Raw genomic sequence first — 17,445 nt, 5'->3', positions numbered from 1 at the left:
AACTGAAATTAGACTTTAAAAGTTCATCATTGAATTGTTGGCTTCTACAGTTTGTATTTAAGTGGCTGCTTCTAAGGCACCTGAAGCACAGTTATACTCCTGACTGCTTCCTGATCCTGTTACATAGTCCTGTTTATGAAATCCATTTAAACCATGTTCCAAAACAAGATTTTTGAGTGTGTAAGAAGGGAATGACCATAGAGTCTTTCTTGAAGACCACAAAATCTTGAGACAGAAGATTCGGATTTCAGAGCTGAAGAGTCTAAACAAACTCTTGTGCACCAAGGTGAAAATAATCTCTATTTCTATGACACCAGCTCTCTGTGCACGTCAAGCAAATACCACACTCCTCCAGTGCCCTGCCTACAGGGAAGGCCCTGGCTTCTAGAGCAAAGAGGAGGGTCTGGGCTCATGGAGCAAGAAGTAAAACAGAGCACCAGGCAGATCCAGAAGGCCGACTTCAAAAGCCGAGTAGAACTCGCCCATGGGGACCCACAAGGACAAGTGAGATGCCTGCAGAGCTGGCTTGCGGCTGAGGGGCTGAGAACCATCCACCACACTGATTAACGGGAAAGCCCTGAACTTCAGCTGATTGAGGATAATGAGCACCCACTGCCTTTTGGACACCCAGCAGCTATTCATCCCCCACCCCCACCCCCTTCTTAGTCCCCGAGTTCCAATGGCACCGGCCCCGCTTCCAGCTCAGGACTGAAAGAGAGAACATTTTCCAGGTAGCAGTGATAGGTTCAGGGTACACGGAACCCCAGTGAGCTCAATCAAGGCCAATGAGACAGAATCCTAGAACTTCCAGGAACACAGACTTGCTTGCTCTTTGCCTTGGGACTTGAACCTGGAGGAAAAGTAGGTGAACCAACAGCACCACCATTCCTCCACTAGGGGAGAACACGTCCAAGAACTGGGTCCCCTGTGAGGAATCAGAGCAAAGTATTGGGGGTGGGGGCCTAGATCCTAGTGACTTCCTCTCAGTGACTACTTCTGGCCGCACCTGAAGCCAATCTGCCCCTGAATTCTGCTGTTATGTCAGCCAACCAATTCTTCCCTTGGCTGAAGCCAGCCCGGGTTGGGTTTCCTGTCACTTACAACCCAAAAAGCCCAGAGTGAAATCCTATTCCTTGTATTTAGTATCTATGACGCGGCTTCAGAGCCAGGCCCGTGCCCAGTACCACGGCCGCCAGGTGAATAACCCACTGTGGGCCCAGGCCTCGGCACGCCTCTGTTCATCAGAGAAGATGAACCTCAGGCCAAAAAAACTGTCCCGCAAATTATCACGTGGTCTTTTAATACGTTTTCCCCCCAAGGGCTTCCCAGTGCACCTGGCATAAAACCCAAACCACTCTCGTGTGCTACAAGGTCCTGCCAACTCCCCCCACCCCGCCTCCTCCTCGCGGGGCTGCTTTCTGCTCCCCGGGCGCCATGTCCATCCCCACTGCTCACCCACTCTTCTCCTCTGCCCAGAAGGCCAAGAATCTCATGGGTGGCCTCAGGGCTACATCCCCAGAAGTGACGTGAGCGCTCTTGACAGAAAGAAGCCGTCTGTGTTACTGAGACTTACCCAATAAACGTGTACTGAGGAGGGGCCTGCTTGGTCCGGCCCATGATCCGAATGTCACAAATTGCAGCTTCGGTCGAATCTCGTGGGATGAATTTAATGCACAGCCTCTTCTTTCTAAATGCGACTTCCTCTGAAGGAAAGAGCAAGAAAAGGTATGAGTCTTCCAGAAATGCCAACATCTCTATTCCGAGTACCACGTCTCCTGTCACATACTCTTCCTGTCAGCAGAAGCGACCGGTCATCCAAGTGGCCTGACAGGAGGGCTGGGTTCTACCCCCCCTGCCCTCCACAGGGCCGCAGTGGACAGGCTGTGACTGCAGACTGGGCATCAGTCACCCTGCTCTGCGTTCACGACCTGACCCCAGACAGCCCCTGCCGAGAAGGGGCTCCCAGGGGTACGTCCACTTCTGCAAGAAGAAACAGTTTGGAATAAACTGTGGGGCTGGCTTCTAGAAGCCACAACCACAAACAGCCTGCTCCCTGCACCGGCCGTCAGACACACGCACAGAGAGACCCTGAGTATTAACGTTTTACCACGTGGGCTTTTTTCCCTTTTACTGTAGAAATTTTCTAACATTTCCCCAACGTAGAGAGAATAGTAAGTGAATCCACACGTTCCGGTCATCCAGTTTCAACACTGTCAAAAATGGACAGGCTGCTTTCGTCCCTCCCATCACCTTTGGTCTTGCTGGAGAATTTAAAATGAATTTCCACCGCCGCGACTTCTCACCCGTGGATATCTCAGTAGGCATCTGTGGCAGTGACTTTTTTTTTTTTTTTAACGTGATCACTATGCTATTCTCATTCCTAACAAAATGAACAATGATTTCTTAATTTCATCCAATAGACAGTCTAGACTCAAGTTTTCTCCAACATCTCAAAAGCGTCCTTTAACTGTTGGTTTGTCTGAATTTGGCTGTTAGGCCTCGTAAGTCCCTTTTATTTTGTAACGACCTCTCCCTTTGTCCTCGGGGCCCTGGTAGGTTGAAGAAACTGGGTGGTTCCCCTGTACTTCCTGTAAACTGGCAGTTACAGCTCAAGGCTCTATGCAGGCGCGCGTTCGATTTCTTCAGGTGAGAGCACTTCGCAGGTGGCGCATGTACATCCCGTGGCATCACACCGTGAGGCATGCCATCCAGCTGGGCTTCCCGTGGTGTGAGCCTGGTGCCTCAGCTGTAAAGTCCCCAACGACCATTCCCTGGGTGGTGTTTTCTTCCCCCTGTTGCATCAGTTCATAATTTCATTAAAGTTTTCAAAGCGGTGATTTTCTAAATCCATCATTCCTTCTACATTTATTAGCTGGAACGCTTCTACATAAAAAATAACTTTTCTTCTTAACTACTTGAGCTCTCTGCAATATGCTTGTATAGAAAAAAAAAAACGAGTGCATGACTCTTTTATTTATCAAGTCTTAGAGTGATGAGTCGGTTCCCTAGCAACCTCCAGTGGTGACCAACCAGGTATTTGTTCTTTTGTGGTTTTTAAACATGAGATTTAATCAACGGCCGTGTCTCAATACATGAGTCAGACAGATCTGAGTTAAAATCCCACCTCTGCCATTTTCCGGCACTATGACCTGAATTTCTCTTAGCCTCGGTTCCATTACCCGTAAAAGGAAGTTAATGAAACGGGGACGTAGAGGGGATGAAACGGGATCGCACACGTGCTACACTTGGCCCGACGCCTGGCACCCAGGAAGTGCTCAATAAAGAATGTTCTCTATTGGATACTCTTATCATCTTTACAAAGTAAGCCTCCAGCACACCCTGTATGTCAGAGCTGGGCACTCACGTTCAAGAACCCTCAGTTCTTGAAATAAGGACATTTAAAGCAGGGAGCAGCATGGGGAGGAAAGGGTGGTCCTGTTTTTGGAACTGATTTTACCAAGGGGAGGGCAGACTCGCGGTATTGTATTGTCGTTGGGGACCGGGGTGGGGGGTTGGTTTTAAAAGAGCCAGGCGGAAACTCAGAAATTGTGTGGGTTCTCTTCCTAAGCGAGGAAACTGAGGGCGAGAGCAGACCCACAAGCTATGAGTAATAACATCCCGAAGCCAGACCCTAAATGCTGTACCCAACGAGGCGGGGTAGTGTCCTGCGGGAAAGCGTCTGGAGCAACCCTTCCCCTTTGAAAACTATTAGCTGATCAGATCGGGCCTTGGCAAGTGTGAAGAAAGTGAGATCTGTCCTCAAAGTAAAAGAAAATGCAGGTACTTTACTTGCTTTTGCCAGGCTGCTCTTTGCTCCGTTCCTCCCGTCTACGGCAAACTCTCAGAGATGGAGCCACTAATTACATAGGCTCAGACAGGCCTGATTTTAAGTAAACATATTATGCAGAGTCAACAGAAAAGTGTTCAGCCATGTTAATGAATACAGAGAAAGGACAAAGCACTTTACTAAAACAGTTCTCCAGTTTTTAAGTACTCTGTGGATTACAACAAACTATTTTAAATTAATGATAGAAGTCTCATCTTTTGGCTGACTCTATAAAATGAGGGCCTTAAATGCACTCAAACTGCACAGAGCTGACCACAGGTTTATCTGGTCAGCTTGTGCTCACCTGTCCCCTGGGTAAAAGGCTCCAGAAAATGACTGTATGACCCAAAATAAACAGGCTACCCAAAACCCACCCTCCTTGTGTGATAAGATACACGCTGGAGATGCCAGGACGATCTCAGAATGTCCATAGGGCAGCAACCATTACACCCCTAGTTGCGGGGAGTGGCTTCCCATCCAGAATTACTATGTGGGGTCACCCCACAGCAGCTGGACACGACCCCAACAGGAATCAGCTCTGGGCCGCCTCACTTAAGTGGTTTGACAAATTGAGAGAAAAATGCAGAATGGGAAATGCTTAGTGTCTCTATAGTGTATCACTATAAAGACATTATCAGTCAATGAGTTGTCAAAAATGAACACCAATGCAAATTTTAAGACTAAGAAAAACGCTGGAGAAAAATGGGAAATAAACACAAGTCTACAAGCAATTTTAGTTCTCAAGCAGATAAGTCTTTTAAAAATAAATAAAAGTGGCCAGCAAACATTTGTGAAAATGTTCAGTCTTGCTAATAAATAATGAAGTGGAAATTAAATAAAATTAAGATAGCAAAACCAAATAAAAAATTTAAAACCCACGCTGGCAGGCCTGTGGAAAGCAGGTACGAGCCTGTATCATTAGTAGCACTGTGAACTGATATTCCTGGAAGTTAATTTGGCAACAGAGAGTAATAAAGCTTATTGTTATTGGGCCCAGCCTCTGAGCAAGGCACTGTGTACGATGGGCACCTTAGGTGATTCACAGATGAATTAAACATGGATCTTGCCCTCAAAGATAAGTAATAAAGACATGAAGAAACCACATACATGGTTAAAATGCAAGCTAAAAGCAGCATTATGAGATGAGATGAATAATATTTCCCCCAATCCCATTTTACAGATGAGGAAACCAAGGCCCAGGACGGTGAAGTCCTACAGCTGGAAGTAGCAGAGCCAGACTCAGTATCAGGTGAGACTCACTCCAGAGCACAAGTTCTCCAACTTGCCAAGCCGCAGTTTGTCCTAACGGAATTCAGAGGCAGAATCGGCCACTCCCGTGGACTTCCCACCGCTGTGACGTGCATGTGCTCACTCCCCTCCGTCCCTTCCAGACAATGTGTGCTGTGCCAGGTGAAATAAAAAGCAATAAAGAGGGGGGCCTCTGACTGATCACAGCCCTGTCCAATTACACTGTGACGCAATTCCTTGTTCTCAGGTCCAGGTCACCCACAGACTAAGGTCCTTGAGGCAAGGGCCAGTATCTTAGTCATCTTTATATCCCATAGCCTGCAGTGCCTGCTAGCCACTCATCAATATTAACTGACTGTGGAGAGGAAGGAGAGCTTGATTCAAACTGGGATCTGTCTGATGCAAGTGGGAGAACTTGAGAGATACGGGGTGTGGACATTCAGAGTTGAGGGAAAGGGTTTTCAGGCAGAGAAGACAATAAAGCAAATATGTAGATTCGGAAAAAAAAAGGAGTCTGCGGAGGGCTCCTTTTGGGTAGAGGATAGGGAGCTTGAAGGTGAGGAGTATGTGTGTAGAGGGAGGTTGGAGGCAGACCGCAGAGGACCTATTACCCAGCAGCCTCAAGTACCTGGTAACTTATCGCAAGGAACTCATCCAAAGTCTACACATAACCAAGCTGATCTACAGATTCAACACCATTGCTATCAAAACCCCAGCTGACTTCTTTGCAGAAACGCACAAATTCTGAAATTCGTATGGAAATTCAAGGGACCCAGAAAAAGAATAAGAAATTCAAGGGACCCAGAATAGCCAAAATCGTCTTGAAAAAGAACAACGAAGTTGGAAGACTCATACTTCTTGGTTTCAAAACCTGCTACAAAGCTACAGTAATCAAGACTGAGATACTGACAACAAGAAAAGACATACAGATCGATGAAAGAGAACGCAGAGTCCAGAAACCAATTCTCACATCTATGGTGAACTGACTTTCAGTGAGGATGACGCCACAGTTCTTTGGGGGCAAGAATGGGTATCCAACTGGGCAGTCACATGCAGGACAAGAAAGTCGCATCCTTATTTCACACCACAGACAGAAATTCACTCAGAATGGATCGAAGATATAAATGTAAGAGCTAAAACTACAAATCTCCTAGAAGAAAACAGAGCCACAAATCTTGGTGACCTTGGATTAGGCAGTGGTTTCTTAGGTATGTCACCAAAATCATAAGCAACAAAGGAAAAAAAAAATAGATAAATAAAACTCTGACAAATAAAAACCCTTTATATTTTAAAAGGATATCAAGAAAGTGAAAACACACAGATGGGAGAAAATTGTGCAAATCATATAATTAATAAAGAATTTACGTTTTCAAAGTAGTTGACCCTTGAATGACGTGGGTTGGGGTGCCAACCCCCTGCACAGTTGAAAATCCACAAATAGCTTTTGACTCCCCCAAAACTTAACTACAAATAGCCCGCCCGTTGACTGAAACCCTCGCAGATAGCAATAAACAGCTGATTAACACATATTTTGTATGCCATATGTATTATATATTGTATTCTTACAATAAGTTAGAGAAAACAAAATATTGAGAAAATCATAGGGAAGAGAAAGTACACGTATACTATTTATTGAAAAAAATCCATGTATAAGTGGACCTCTGCAATTTAAACCCATATTGTTCAATGGTCAACTGTGTATTAAAACATTCTTACCACTCAATGTTGAAAAGACAACCTAAATTAATATGGCAAAGGATAACAAGAGACATTTCTCCAGAGAAGATACACAAACGGCCAACGGAAAGATGCTCAGTATCATTTGCCATCGGGGAAATGCAAATCAAACCCACAATGAGTGATCACGCAACACTCACTAAGATGGCCAGGATGAAAAGGAATGACAATAACAAGTGTCGGTGAAGATGGAGAGAAATTGTAAGCCTCATACACTGCTGGTGGAAATGTAAAATGGTACTGCTACTTTGAAAAACAGTGTGGTGGTTCCTCAATAAAGAGTTACCACGTGACTCAGCAATTCCATGCCTAGGTATGTACCCAAGAGTTATGAAAACCTTTGTCCACACAGAAATTTGTACTTGAATGTTCCCAGCGGCATTATTCACAACAGCCGAAAGCAGAAACGACCCAAATATCCATCAACTGAATGGATAAGCACAATGTGGTATGCCCATATACGTGGATTATTATTTGTCAATAAAAAGCAATGAAGTCCTGAGACATACTGCAACACGAATGAACCCTGAAAATGTTATGCTAAGTGAAAGAAACCAATCAAAAAGACCACATACTGTATGATTCTATTGCATGAAACATCCAAGATAGGCAGATCTACGTAGGAAGCACATCAGTGAGTGCCCAGGGCTGGCAAGGGTGAAAACGTGAGGGTTGGGGAGAGATGGAAAGTGCCTGGAACAGGGAGAGAGGTCTTTCGGAGGGTGACGAAATGTTCCGAAATTGAATGTGGCGGTGGCTGCACAGCTCCGTGAATAAACTCAGAGCCACTGAATGGCAGGCTTTGAATGGGTAAACTGTATGACAGGTGAATTACCTCTCAACAAAGCAGTCACCAAAAGAACCCGATATACAAATACATGATACGAACTATCTGTAAAAGGTGCTTAAACACCTGCTTCTTACAGAGTGACACGGTGGTTAAAAGTGTGGCTGGTGTCGGACTGGTGTGCGTATTCTCGTTAGTCCCCTACTTCGAGATGTGTGTGGCCTTGGATAAGTTCTTTAAGCCCTAAGTAGTTACTGTGCTTCATTATTTCATATGTACAATGGGTTTAATAAAACCCATCTATGAGCAGGAGTCTTCTAAAGATTTGAAGAGATCAGGTAAGTAAAGCATCACAGAAGTTGGCATAGAGTAAAAACATGCTAAATATCAGCTATTATAATTATTAGCTAATATGAGTGAAAACAAGTAAAATAATAACAAGTAATAATAACAAGTAAAAATAATAACAAGTAAAAACAAAATGTCCAAAAGTGAAGAGACTTCTGAGAAAAATAAAAACATGCTATAATGGAATCTATTTGTTTCACTAAATAACTGCTACGTGGGGTCTGTATAGATATGGAAGGTCTGGTCTATATGAAACGTTAGCAAGAAAACATCAAAAAATGGTGGAAACATAAAGTATGTCTGACACAGAATGAGACACGGAATTTCATAAATAAATCGTGTGTCACAAAGAAAGGATTCTCTGTGTTTGTGTTTTTTATTCACTGCTTCACTGTTGTGGGAATCCTAAAGTTGGTCAGAGTAATTAAAAATAAAATAAGCTAAGTGGTATTACATCAAAATGGGGAGGCTCAAATATCCCAAGGCTTCCCAGCACTATTTAATGACTGGCGTACATGACAAGGGCTTGAAAGCACCCCGGGACCCCGAAGAAGCTTCCGATTCATCAGCGACTCGCTTCTGCCTGGTTCTACGCAGGGCTCAGAGCACTCGCTCAGAACGAATCCTGTGTTTCCTAGCATGCAGTCTAGGAAACTGGTTCTGGCTATTCTTGTTAGCTCCAAGACTCCAAAACGGGGGACATCACTGCACTCGTATTCCCTGGGCATCTTTTGATTTATTTTTCCCTTTGCTGCTGGGTCTCGTGCCAAGCTTGGCTTCGCAATACCAGAGGCTGCACTGAGGAAAACTAGCTCCGGTGTCTTTGTCCGTCCGTTCCTAAGTGGCCGATTCTGCAGGGAGCCCCATTCTAACAGAAAAGGACATCCTGCTCACTTACATGGCGCTAACGAGAACACTGTAAACTCCTTGGAGAACCGAGTCAGACACACGTCAAGAGCTGCAGGGTTTATTCATGGGCATGCGGTAAAGACTCTTAAAATGTTTCCAAAGAAAAATGCACATAAAAAATATCTAAAAATATACCTGGAGGAAGGAAACTCTCATTGTGATGAGTGGCACTAAAGGATGACTCACGTGTGTCCACCGTCTCCTGAATTGGGATGAAGCCTACAGGCAGAGTGTCCTTGATGTCAATGAGCTTCATATCCACTAACACGTTCCCTAGATGACTCTTGGGAAGAAAGAAAAGAGATACAGACTATTAATCTGAACACGCCTGTGGTGGGTTTGCCATTTTGGCTTCAAGATGCATATTTAACACAATGACTCTTACAGCTTTACGACAGCAGGTTAATTAAAGTAGGTGCCACTTAACGTTCCCCAGCGGTTACACAGGGACTCAGTGGCCCTCGGGAAGGAGTTTCATCTGCAGAACCTCAAAGCCACTCACTCAGATGTGGCCTTGGTTAGGCAGACAAGCAACCCAGGAGATGCTTGAGACATAACCCAGCAGAAGGCAGCTCTGCACAGGTCCCAAGGAGGCTGCCACTCAGCCTGGAGCATCAGCTCTTGGGCCCGGCAGATTTTATAAAGAGCAAATTCCTGGGGTAGTCCTGTTGGGGACAGAGCTGCATATAAACCTAACAGAGAACCAATCACATTCCTAAGTGATTGCCAGTCTGCACGTCGACACGCATTTCTGTTGCTAGATACATTCTCGTGAAATCCCAAGAATCATAAACTAATAGAGTGAAAAGCCCTACTGCCTCAGTATTACACATCTTCTAAAATGACATGCACCAGAGCCTCTTAAAGCCTCTATATGGGGTCCACAGTGCGCAATTTCTGAAACCACTGCAGAAATATCTTCCAAAGATGGCACGCGCCACTCTAATTGCGAGAGAGAATTCTCCGCAAACACACTGGCACTCGGCACCCGCATTTCGGAGTGTAAACGAGCTCAAAAGATATCTACCCTACAACTTAAATATGTGGGGCCGCCTCGGAGAGTTCATTACGGTCTTCACCGTGATCTGCAGCTTGCTTCCCCCTCTCTAGTTAGAGCCAGTTAAGGGAAGACTTATGGCTTCCGATCCCAAGTCTCTCCTGCTAGGATCCTAGCGATGCTCTTTGCGTGCCCATTTCCCAGAAGCCCCTCTTCCCCAGAAGCCCAGCCTGAGCACACGCTCCGCTCCCTCGATCTGTGCTCCCGGTCACCGTGGCCTCCGCGCTCACTCTTCAGGCCTTGTTTCTGTCTTGCTCAGAGAAGGGCCTGCGCCTCCGCGTCTGTGCGTCATCGGAGGTCAGCCCTTCCCCGCTGGATGACAAATCTAAACTGTCTCGATAAAAACGTTAAAGGTGTATCTGATAAATACACTATAAACCAAACGTGCGCAAATGAAATAAATTCTTTGGGACCCGACTGTGAGGGTGACCGTGCCGCGCGGGAACTGCGGCCGGCGCTGCTGCGGCGCCGTGGTTGCAAAACCGATCCTGTCTCTCGGAACCGTCGTGTCTGCCGACGATGCGGTACCGTTACACCCCAGGCGGCTGGGCCTCGGGAAAATGGAGCACAGTGCAGCACAGCAAGCGGAGGGCTGGACCCTCACGGGTGGGGAATAAATCTCTGACCGTGCGGGGAGGGTCTGAGCGGTTACGCTGACTTGCAAACATCGGCGGCTTTCAGAGTCGCCTCATCTAATCCATCATAATTTTTTTTCATGGCAGTTGCGTCTCCATGTCATCACCGCTTTCTGCATTGAGAAATTAGCAGCTGGGTAGGTTTCCCTGCCCCGGAGATAGATGGGCATTCATCAATATCCTTCTCGAACGTCTTCTGCGTGACAGCTTGGGTTTTACGGAAGTCAACTGCAAACCAGTTAGCGACCTCGCCCTCCACACTCTACACGTCCCCGATCGTAAAACCAGAACGTCAGCCGTGAGGCCGTTTAAAAAACGCATCAGAAAACCCTCCCGTGCGTACGGAGCGGGGGGCTGTGCCTTCGGGACTTCCTGCGGTCCAGGGGGGCCCTGGGCACATGGCCGCCACCACACTGGGTTTCATGCAGCAGGTCTGCGACACCATTAATTTTGTGAGTTCCTCTCCCAACCCCCATCCCGTGCTCCCTTTCATTTCCTCCTCATAAATATGAAGAACGTATTCCCAATCCTTGTTGAGCAAATGATTCATGCCAAAAGCCCAATATGCACTGACTCAGGGTGTTTATATTGTCTCTGGTAGCCAGTATTTGCTAGTATACTGTAATTATTTTTGACAACCTTGCATTTAAGGTAGCCACAGATAACCAACTTAATATTCAAATGTTCATAAATCCTTCTGTTTAATATCCTCCCTACCTAATCTATATACATTATTATTACAGGTAATGCAGAAAGTACAGGGCATGAAAAGTGCAATTAATCTCGATCCTTCCCCAGGAAGCAATGTCACTCCAAAGCCAGGTTTCTGTATTAACTGCGTTATTGGGGAAAAGAAATTTAGGTTTCAAAGGAGTCTCCCCAAACTCCTACACTGGGAGTCTCAAGTCACCTAATTAAGAATCTGTCCAGTCTGGAGATCCCACATCCCTCCTTTACAGCTGTAAAAAATTATGCTCTGCAAAGTCTTGGCTCTGAGAGCAGGGCCAGCACAGACCGGCTGCGGCAGCCTGAAATATGCCTCGCTCCTGCTCTGTTCCTGGACTGACAAGGGGCCCCTGGAAAACGAAATGCACCTATTCCATATACTGCTTCACAGGAGAGGCGGGGGCTCCCCCACTACCTTCTTCCTCATCTTACACCCCTCACTGCACCCCACCCCCCACCACGCCTGGCCCCCATGGACTAAGACACACAAAGTAGACAGTCAATAAACATCTCTCTAATGTTCAACGAATGTGGACTAAGTCAGTGCATTTTCTATAATACGTTTACCTATGACGCCCCAAACTAACAAGCCCCGGTGACCTCTCTCTGTCATTTTTAGACTTGTCACTGTTCCCACACCGAGGGGTCGGGGACTCTTCTGGCCTAGAATACCAATAACCCACAGCCTTCGGGGGAAACACAGCAAAAACACATTGAAAACGATCAAAGAGGTCGTGGCTGTCCTTTGAGGGCACAGTTTTGAAATAAAGCCTCTTCAGTCAGGACAGGTGAAGGCTCAGCCGATATCAGCAATGACACCGCGAAGCCACTGAGCAGAGCGAGGGTGTGAATACGAGCAGTTCGAATCCTCGGGAGTTCGTCCTTCCAGCCCTGAGCAGCCGTGAACGTGCGGGCCAGCAGACAGAACAGAGGTGACGAAAACTAAAAACATACATAGTTTCAAAAAAGGGTTTCGGTAAACTGCAGGGACAAAGGGGCGCGGAGTGCACCGTGCGGCTGTGGACACAGGGGGAGAGGAGGGGGGTGACGGGGGGACTGCCCCAAACGCCATGAGCGCACGTCTGTGAAGGCAACCCGGCCTTCAGACCAGGGACCTGCTCACACTCGTTACAGACTCGGCTGCCGCCTTTGGGCCTGTGTGCAAAAGATTTCCAATGTCTAGTGCCAGGACTGTCCCTATGCCATTAGAAACCCTGCACTTTACAAGCATGCACTCTCATAATGGGGGACAAGAATTAAAGCAAGGACTTCTTCTCCAGTCCCAAATATGTGAGAAATAATTTTCCTAACAAAGACTTTGCAACAAACACAGGAACGGCTGGTGGAAGAGAGTGATGGCCAGAGAGCCTTACGACTGTCCACACCCAGGACACGCTGGCGGGACACACAAGGGCCCCGTGACAGGGCCACAGGGCTGGGGGGGGGCGGGTGACGGGGAGAAAGGCTGTTCCTTTTCCCCTTTTGTGCTTCTAAATGAGGATGTCTGAAGTTGCTTTTTTCTTTTTAAACCGTGAACATATATATTACCGTTATAATAAAATTTATAAAAATATTTCAAAAAAACTTTGCTTTAGAAAAAGATTATAACATTTAGGCCAAGAATAAATTGCCACCCCTGAAAATGACAATCTGACTGCTCCCTCATTTGGGGCTAGGGAAGACAGGTGACCTTGGACAAGCACAAAAACTGTCTGACCTCAGGAAAGGAGCTAATACTTCAAGAGTCTGTCTCAGGATGGAAGAGGTGTTATCTGCAGGGTGCCTGAGCAGGCCTCACATGGGGTGGATGCTCAGGAAAGCTAGTTCCCTTTTTTCTAAGCCACCCGTTAAAACACTATTGGAAAAGCCTCAGGAGGTATCTTTAAAATTTCCTAATTTATGGGCCCAAGCATTAAAAACGGCATACTAAAAAGCAGTCTGCACATGTGGATGCCTACCTGCAGAAACAATGACATGTCAGAGGTCACACAGAGACTCGGGGAGGAAGCCGGTCATTTTGGAAAGGCCGTATCTGTGGTAAGGAGTGACCATGCAGCATCTTTGATGCCTCCACTTGCCCGTCAGCTTTCATCCCAGCCCCACGGGAAAGTCCCCAAGTCGCCGCTACCTGTGATTTGTTACTTGGAGGGGAGGTAGGCATCTGAGCCTGGGAGAGAAATTTCCTGGTTTCCTTCTGCGCACGCATTTTAATGAAATTCACTGTACACTTGGGTATGTGGTTAATAATACTGTTAATAGATGAAACACAGCGCTAGCTGCTGATGCGACCCAGTCCACTAAAACCACAGATAAATTAATATAGCAATAAAAATAAACCACCGCCACAACAAACAAACAAACAAAAAAAAAATGAGGAAATTTTCAACAGGAACATAAATGGCTGGTGCTCGTTCAGCACGTGGTAAAGCGCTACTGGACTTACATTTTCTTTGGAAAATGATCTTGTGAAACACAGGTATCTGGTCACCTTGGATTTAAATAAGCCGTCTTTCCAGAGGTCAGCATCCACACCATCTGCTGTCTGGGCAACCTGCACCGGAGAGACAGGGAGAAGGACCACAGGTAAGGCAGGACGGAACCAGAGGTGTGCATGAGCAGCTTCATGCCAATTAACACTGGCCCGAACTCTCATGGCATCTCATTAGTTCATTTCACTGGGCCCTGGGAAGAGATTTTCCAAAAGGGGAAAAGGGAGAGTGTGAAAAATACAACTTCTAAAAATATTGTCCCTGGGGAAGCCATTGATTAAAGACACTCTGACAAAAATGGTTCTAATGAGGAAAGAGCAACTTTTGTTGTAATGGACCAAGGAGGGACTGGAGAAGTCAGCACATTCGGTGGCTCATTACCACCTACTCAGGGGACGGTATGGGGTGCAGATAAAAGTCCAATGTGGTGTGAAATGCCACCTGAGAGGGTCGCTGCCTGTGGAGAGACTGACACATGGCCTCCTGCTCCAGGACCCTGGGCCAGCCAGGGGGCTTCAGTCAATGGGACTCTACTGGGGACCGGGGGCAGGTATCAGGAAAATTTGCTCCTTACTGTGTCTTCTTGGTATAACCCCTGAAAGTGATATTCAAGGTCGGAAACCGGACCATGATAGGAAAATAAAAAAACATCCAGTTCCTTGTTTACAGTCTCACTAAGAAGCCATTTTCCCATGTACAGCTACAGAAATTTTCCTCTAAGAAGTGTTCAAGGATGAAGCCAGCCTAGACTTGATTCTTAAAGGACCCGTGTGCTGGCTGCGGGGCGGGGGCTCAGCGCAAAGCCGCGCGTTGCGGGAGAGAGTTCGCGGTGAGCCTGGAGAGGAGGGGAAATGCGGGATGAGGGCGGCGTTCCTCTCGTTTTTCCCAGACTGCTCTGTGAACCGAGTCAGGGCTTGCTCTGCCTTCTCACTCAGCAGCCAACACCACAGCGCTGCCAGAGCCGCATCGGGGGATGAATCAGCCTTCCGCACCTTGGCGGGCGCCCTGAGTGGGGACATCGGGAAGGCTGAGGGGGCAGCGCTGCACGGGATGAACTCTGAAGGGGTCCTCTGCACCTGCTCTCTGCCGTCTCCTGAGTCGCCCCTGTGAGGTGCAGACTCTGGGATGCAGCCCTTCATCTGACAAGCTCCCGGCCATGCTGACACGCTGCCGAAAGCACCTCCATTCTTTACACAAAACACGGCCTGGACTCAGCCGCACCCCATGCACGTGCTCACAGAGCCAACGGCCTGCCACATGCACAGGCCGGGGACGTGCGGGGTGGCTCCCCCAGGACATTCCCGGGGCCCCCCACGGCCACGTTCCCTGAGGCTGCCTCAGAAAAACCCACAGGCCAACCGCCAAAAGAAAGATGCTTTTCCCCACAAACCCAACAATTATAAATTAGCAAATATAACAAAGGGAGAAGAAAGCTCCTTCTGTTAAATGTGCAGATATGTCTGACTTGAAATCTGGAGGAATGGTATGAGGATAATTTTAGGAACTGTTTGCTACAAGTATGTCACCCACACAGAAAGAAACACGCTGGAACGGAATTAGTCCTCGTCAGCATTTTTTTGTCCATAATGGTCATATGTAAAGTTTCTTGGAAAACGTGAGATTTAAGGCCATGGCCCCAACTCTCCACCACAAAGGGTCCCTTTTGTTTGTTTTCTGCCACAGATTCCATGTTTTGATTCTCAAACTCTACTTATACTGTACTTCCTCAATTCTAGGATGTAGTCATTTGGGAATCACTATGGATTTAAAGTACACCACTTCAGGAAATCAAAAGAAATAGTATCATATCAAAATGTCCAATCTATTTTAAGATGCATCCCAATTTCAGAATCACTAAAATGAGAGAATAAAAAAATGCTATAAGAACAAAGAAACAGGAAACCTGTATAGTTTCTCTGTAATAAATGCATTATTTTTGATACATTAAGAAAACATAGTCTGCAGAGCACTTGCCGTCTGCGGAAGCTCAGGCTGGGGGGCCTCAGAGGGAGGACGCTGTGTCTTTAACCTTCCGCTGGAGAAGAACGGAGAAGGGCTCTCCTGGAACCTGGAAATTCCACCGAGAGGCAGCTTGTACCCTAAGTCAAGGCTACTGTTCCCAGCGTTTGAAAACGACGATACCCTCCTCTCCCCTCTGCTAGGATTGTCCTTTTCCTGAGAAGACACCTTGACGTGATAGAGAGGCCAGTGCAGGGATGCTGAGGGCAGCGGCCTGCCCTTCCTCACGCCCCCCCCCACGGGCCCCCCGCCCCACAGCCCCCACTCACGGACTCCCCTCACACCGTCCCCCACAGTGCCCTTTCTCTGTCCTGGCAATTACAGTCTCCACTCCCAAGTCTGAGAAGCATTATAAAGGGACAACCATAGGCCCAGCTTTGCCCTGAGGCCACAAATCATTTGCAATGAAGTAAAAGCTTGTAATGCCCTCCAACCCTAGCCAAGAGGTAGGGAGTGGGGCGAGGATGTGCGTGTGCACGCACGCGCACTTCTGAACAGAATGCAGAGGTGCCGGAAGCCTGGACCACAGGAGCTGGAGCCACGCAGGGGCCACGGCTCCATGAACAGGAGGGGAAGTGAGAAGGCCCCTGGTCCCGTCTCATCAGCAACACTAGGGAAGTGGCCTTGGTGTCACAAGGCAGGGCATTCCCAGCCTTGTCTTTCCAGTGGCAATGCGATGTACCCAGAAGCTTCTCTCCAGTCCAGTCACATAAAGGTGTTTACTAACCTAAACGCTTCCCATTCCAAGTCCGATGAGCTAAGACGAACTAAGGACACAAGATAAATTAGGTGAGGCAGGTATCTGCACGCGGCACCTCTGCAGAAGTTCACGTCTAAACTCTGACCGCGTGAACCCAGCAACCAGTCCAAGTCCTGAGATGGGAAGTGGAGGGGGCAGGGGGGGCTCCTACCTAGGGCACTGTGGGGTGAGATGATGCGCATGCCAAGTGCCTACCCCAGTGCACCCAGGGAGCAACCGCACAGCCAGCGCTGATATGTCTAAACTAAAAATGGGGACATACATCGATCCAAATATTGAAAATGATGTCATGTGACATCAGGATTCTAAAAGTCTTAAACTGCCATGGCGGGACTCAGCTCCAACCTCTGGCCTCCTGGGGTTCCTTCCCCATCTCTGGGACTAAATCTGGTCTTCGAACACACATGACCATCCTGTGCGATTAACGTTCACCTGCCCCTATCATCCACAAGGATGACGCCTGCTCTGATCACAGCTTAGCCCCTGCACTAGGCAGAGTGCGTGATGCATACGGGCTCTGTCAAAACTCTCGGAAGGAATGAAGTCATCAGCCATTCAATGAAGAGCAAGGTGTGAAAGGCCACAGTCCCTGCTAGCTGCCCCTGTCAGGTAGGTAGAATTTTTTAAAATAAAATTTCCAAGATTTCATACCTTGAGCTAAGTGAATCCCCTTCCAAATGAGCACTCTGCGAGGCCACTTACTCATTTCAACAACCAGGCCAATTTTTTTGATTATCTTGTTTGTCCTTGTTTTCCCAATGACTAGAGTATGACCACTGCTGCCGCCGATGCAGTGCCTGCAGAGCGTCTGCCACAGGCTTCACATGCGCACACGCGCGCTCACACTCACGTACACGGTCACACTCACGTACACGGCCACACTCACACGCACGGTCACATACAC

The 17,445-nt window shown here is 47.4% G+C and overlaps 1 protein-coding gene across 13 annotated transcripts in view; it reads right to left on the bottom strand.

Annotated features, from left to right (window-relative positions):
• Positions 1 to 17,445, bottom strand: part of MVB12B (multivesicular body subunit 12B) — a 165,144-nt gene that overhangs the window by 99,038 nt on the left and 48,661 nt on the right. For 12 of the 13 annotated variants that reach the window (XM_039861606.1, XM_039861604.1, XM_039861603.1 and 9 more), the window contains 3 exons: positions 13,717 to 13,824; positions 9,042 to 9,138; positions 1,574 to 1,703 (listed from right to left, as the gene is read on the bottom strand). In XM_039861606.1, coding sequence (XP_039717540.1) covers positions 1,574 to 1,703; positions 9,042 to 9,138; positions 13,717 to 13,824 — 335 coding nt within the window. Of the gene's footprint in view, positions 1 to 1,573; positions 1,704 to 2,296; positions 8,941 to 9,041; positions 9,139 to 13,716; positions 13,825 to 17,445 lie in introns of those variants that run through there. The other variant, XM_039861611.1, reaches the window with a different exon arrangement.

This window comes from Pteropus medius, unplaced genomic scaffold (assembly GCF_902729225.1).
Source record: "Pteropus medius unplaced genomic scaffold, Ma_sr-lr_union100, whole genome shotgun sequence".
Lineage (NCBI taxonomy): Eukaryota > Metazoa > Chordata > Mammalia > Chiroptera > Pteropodidae > Pteropus > Pteropus medius.
This window is presented reverse-complemented; position numbering and strand designations above follow the sequence as displayed.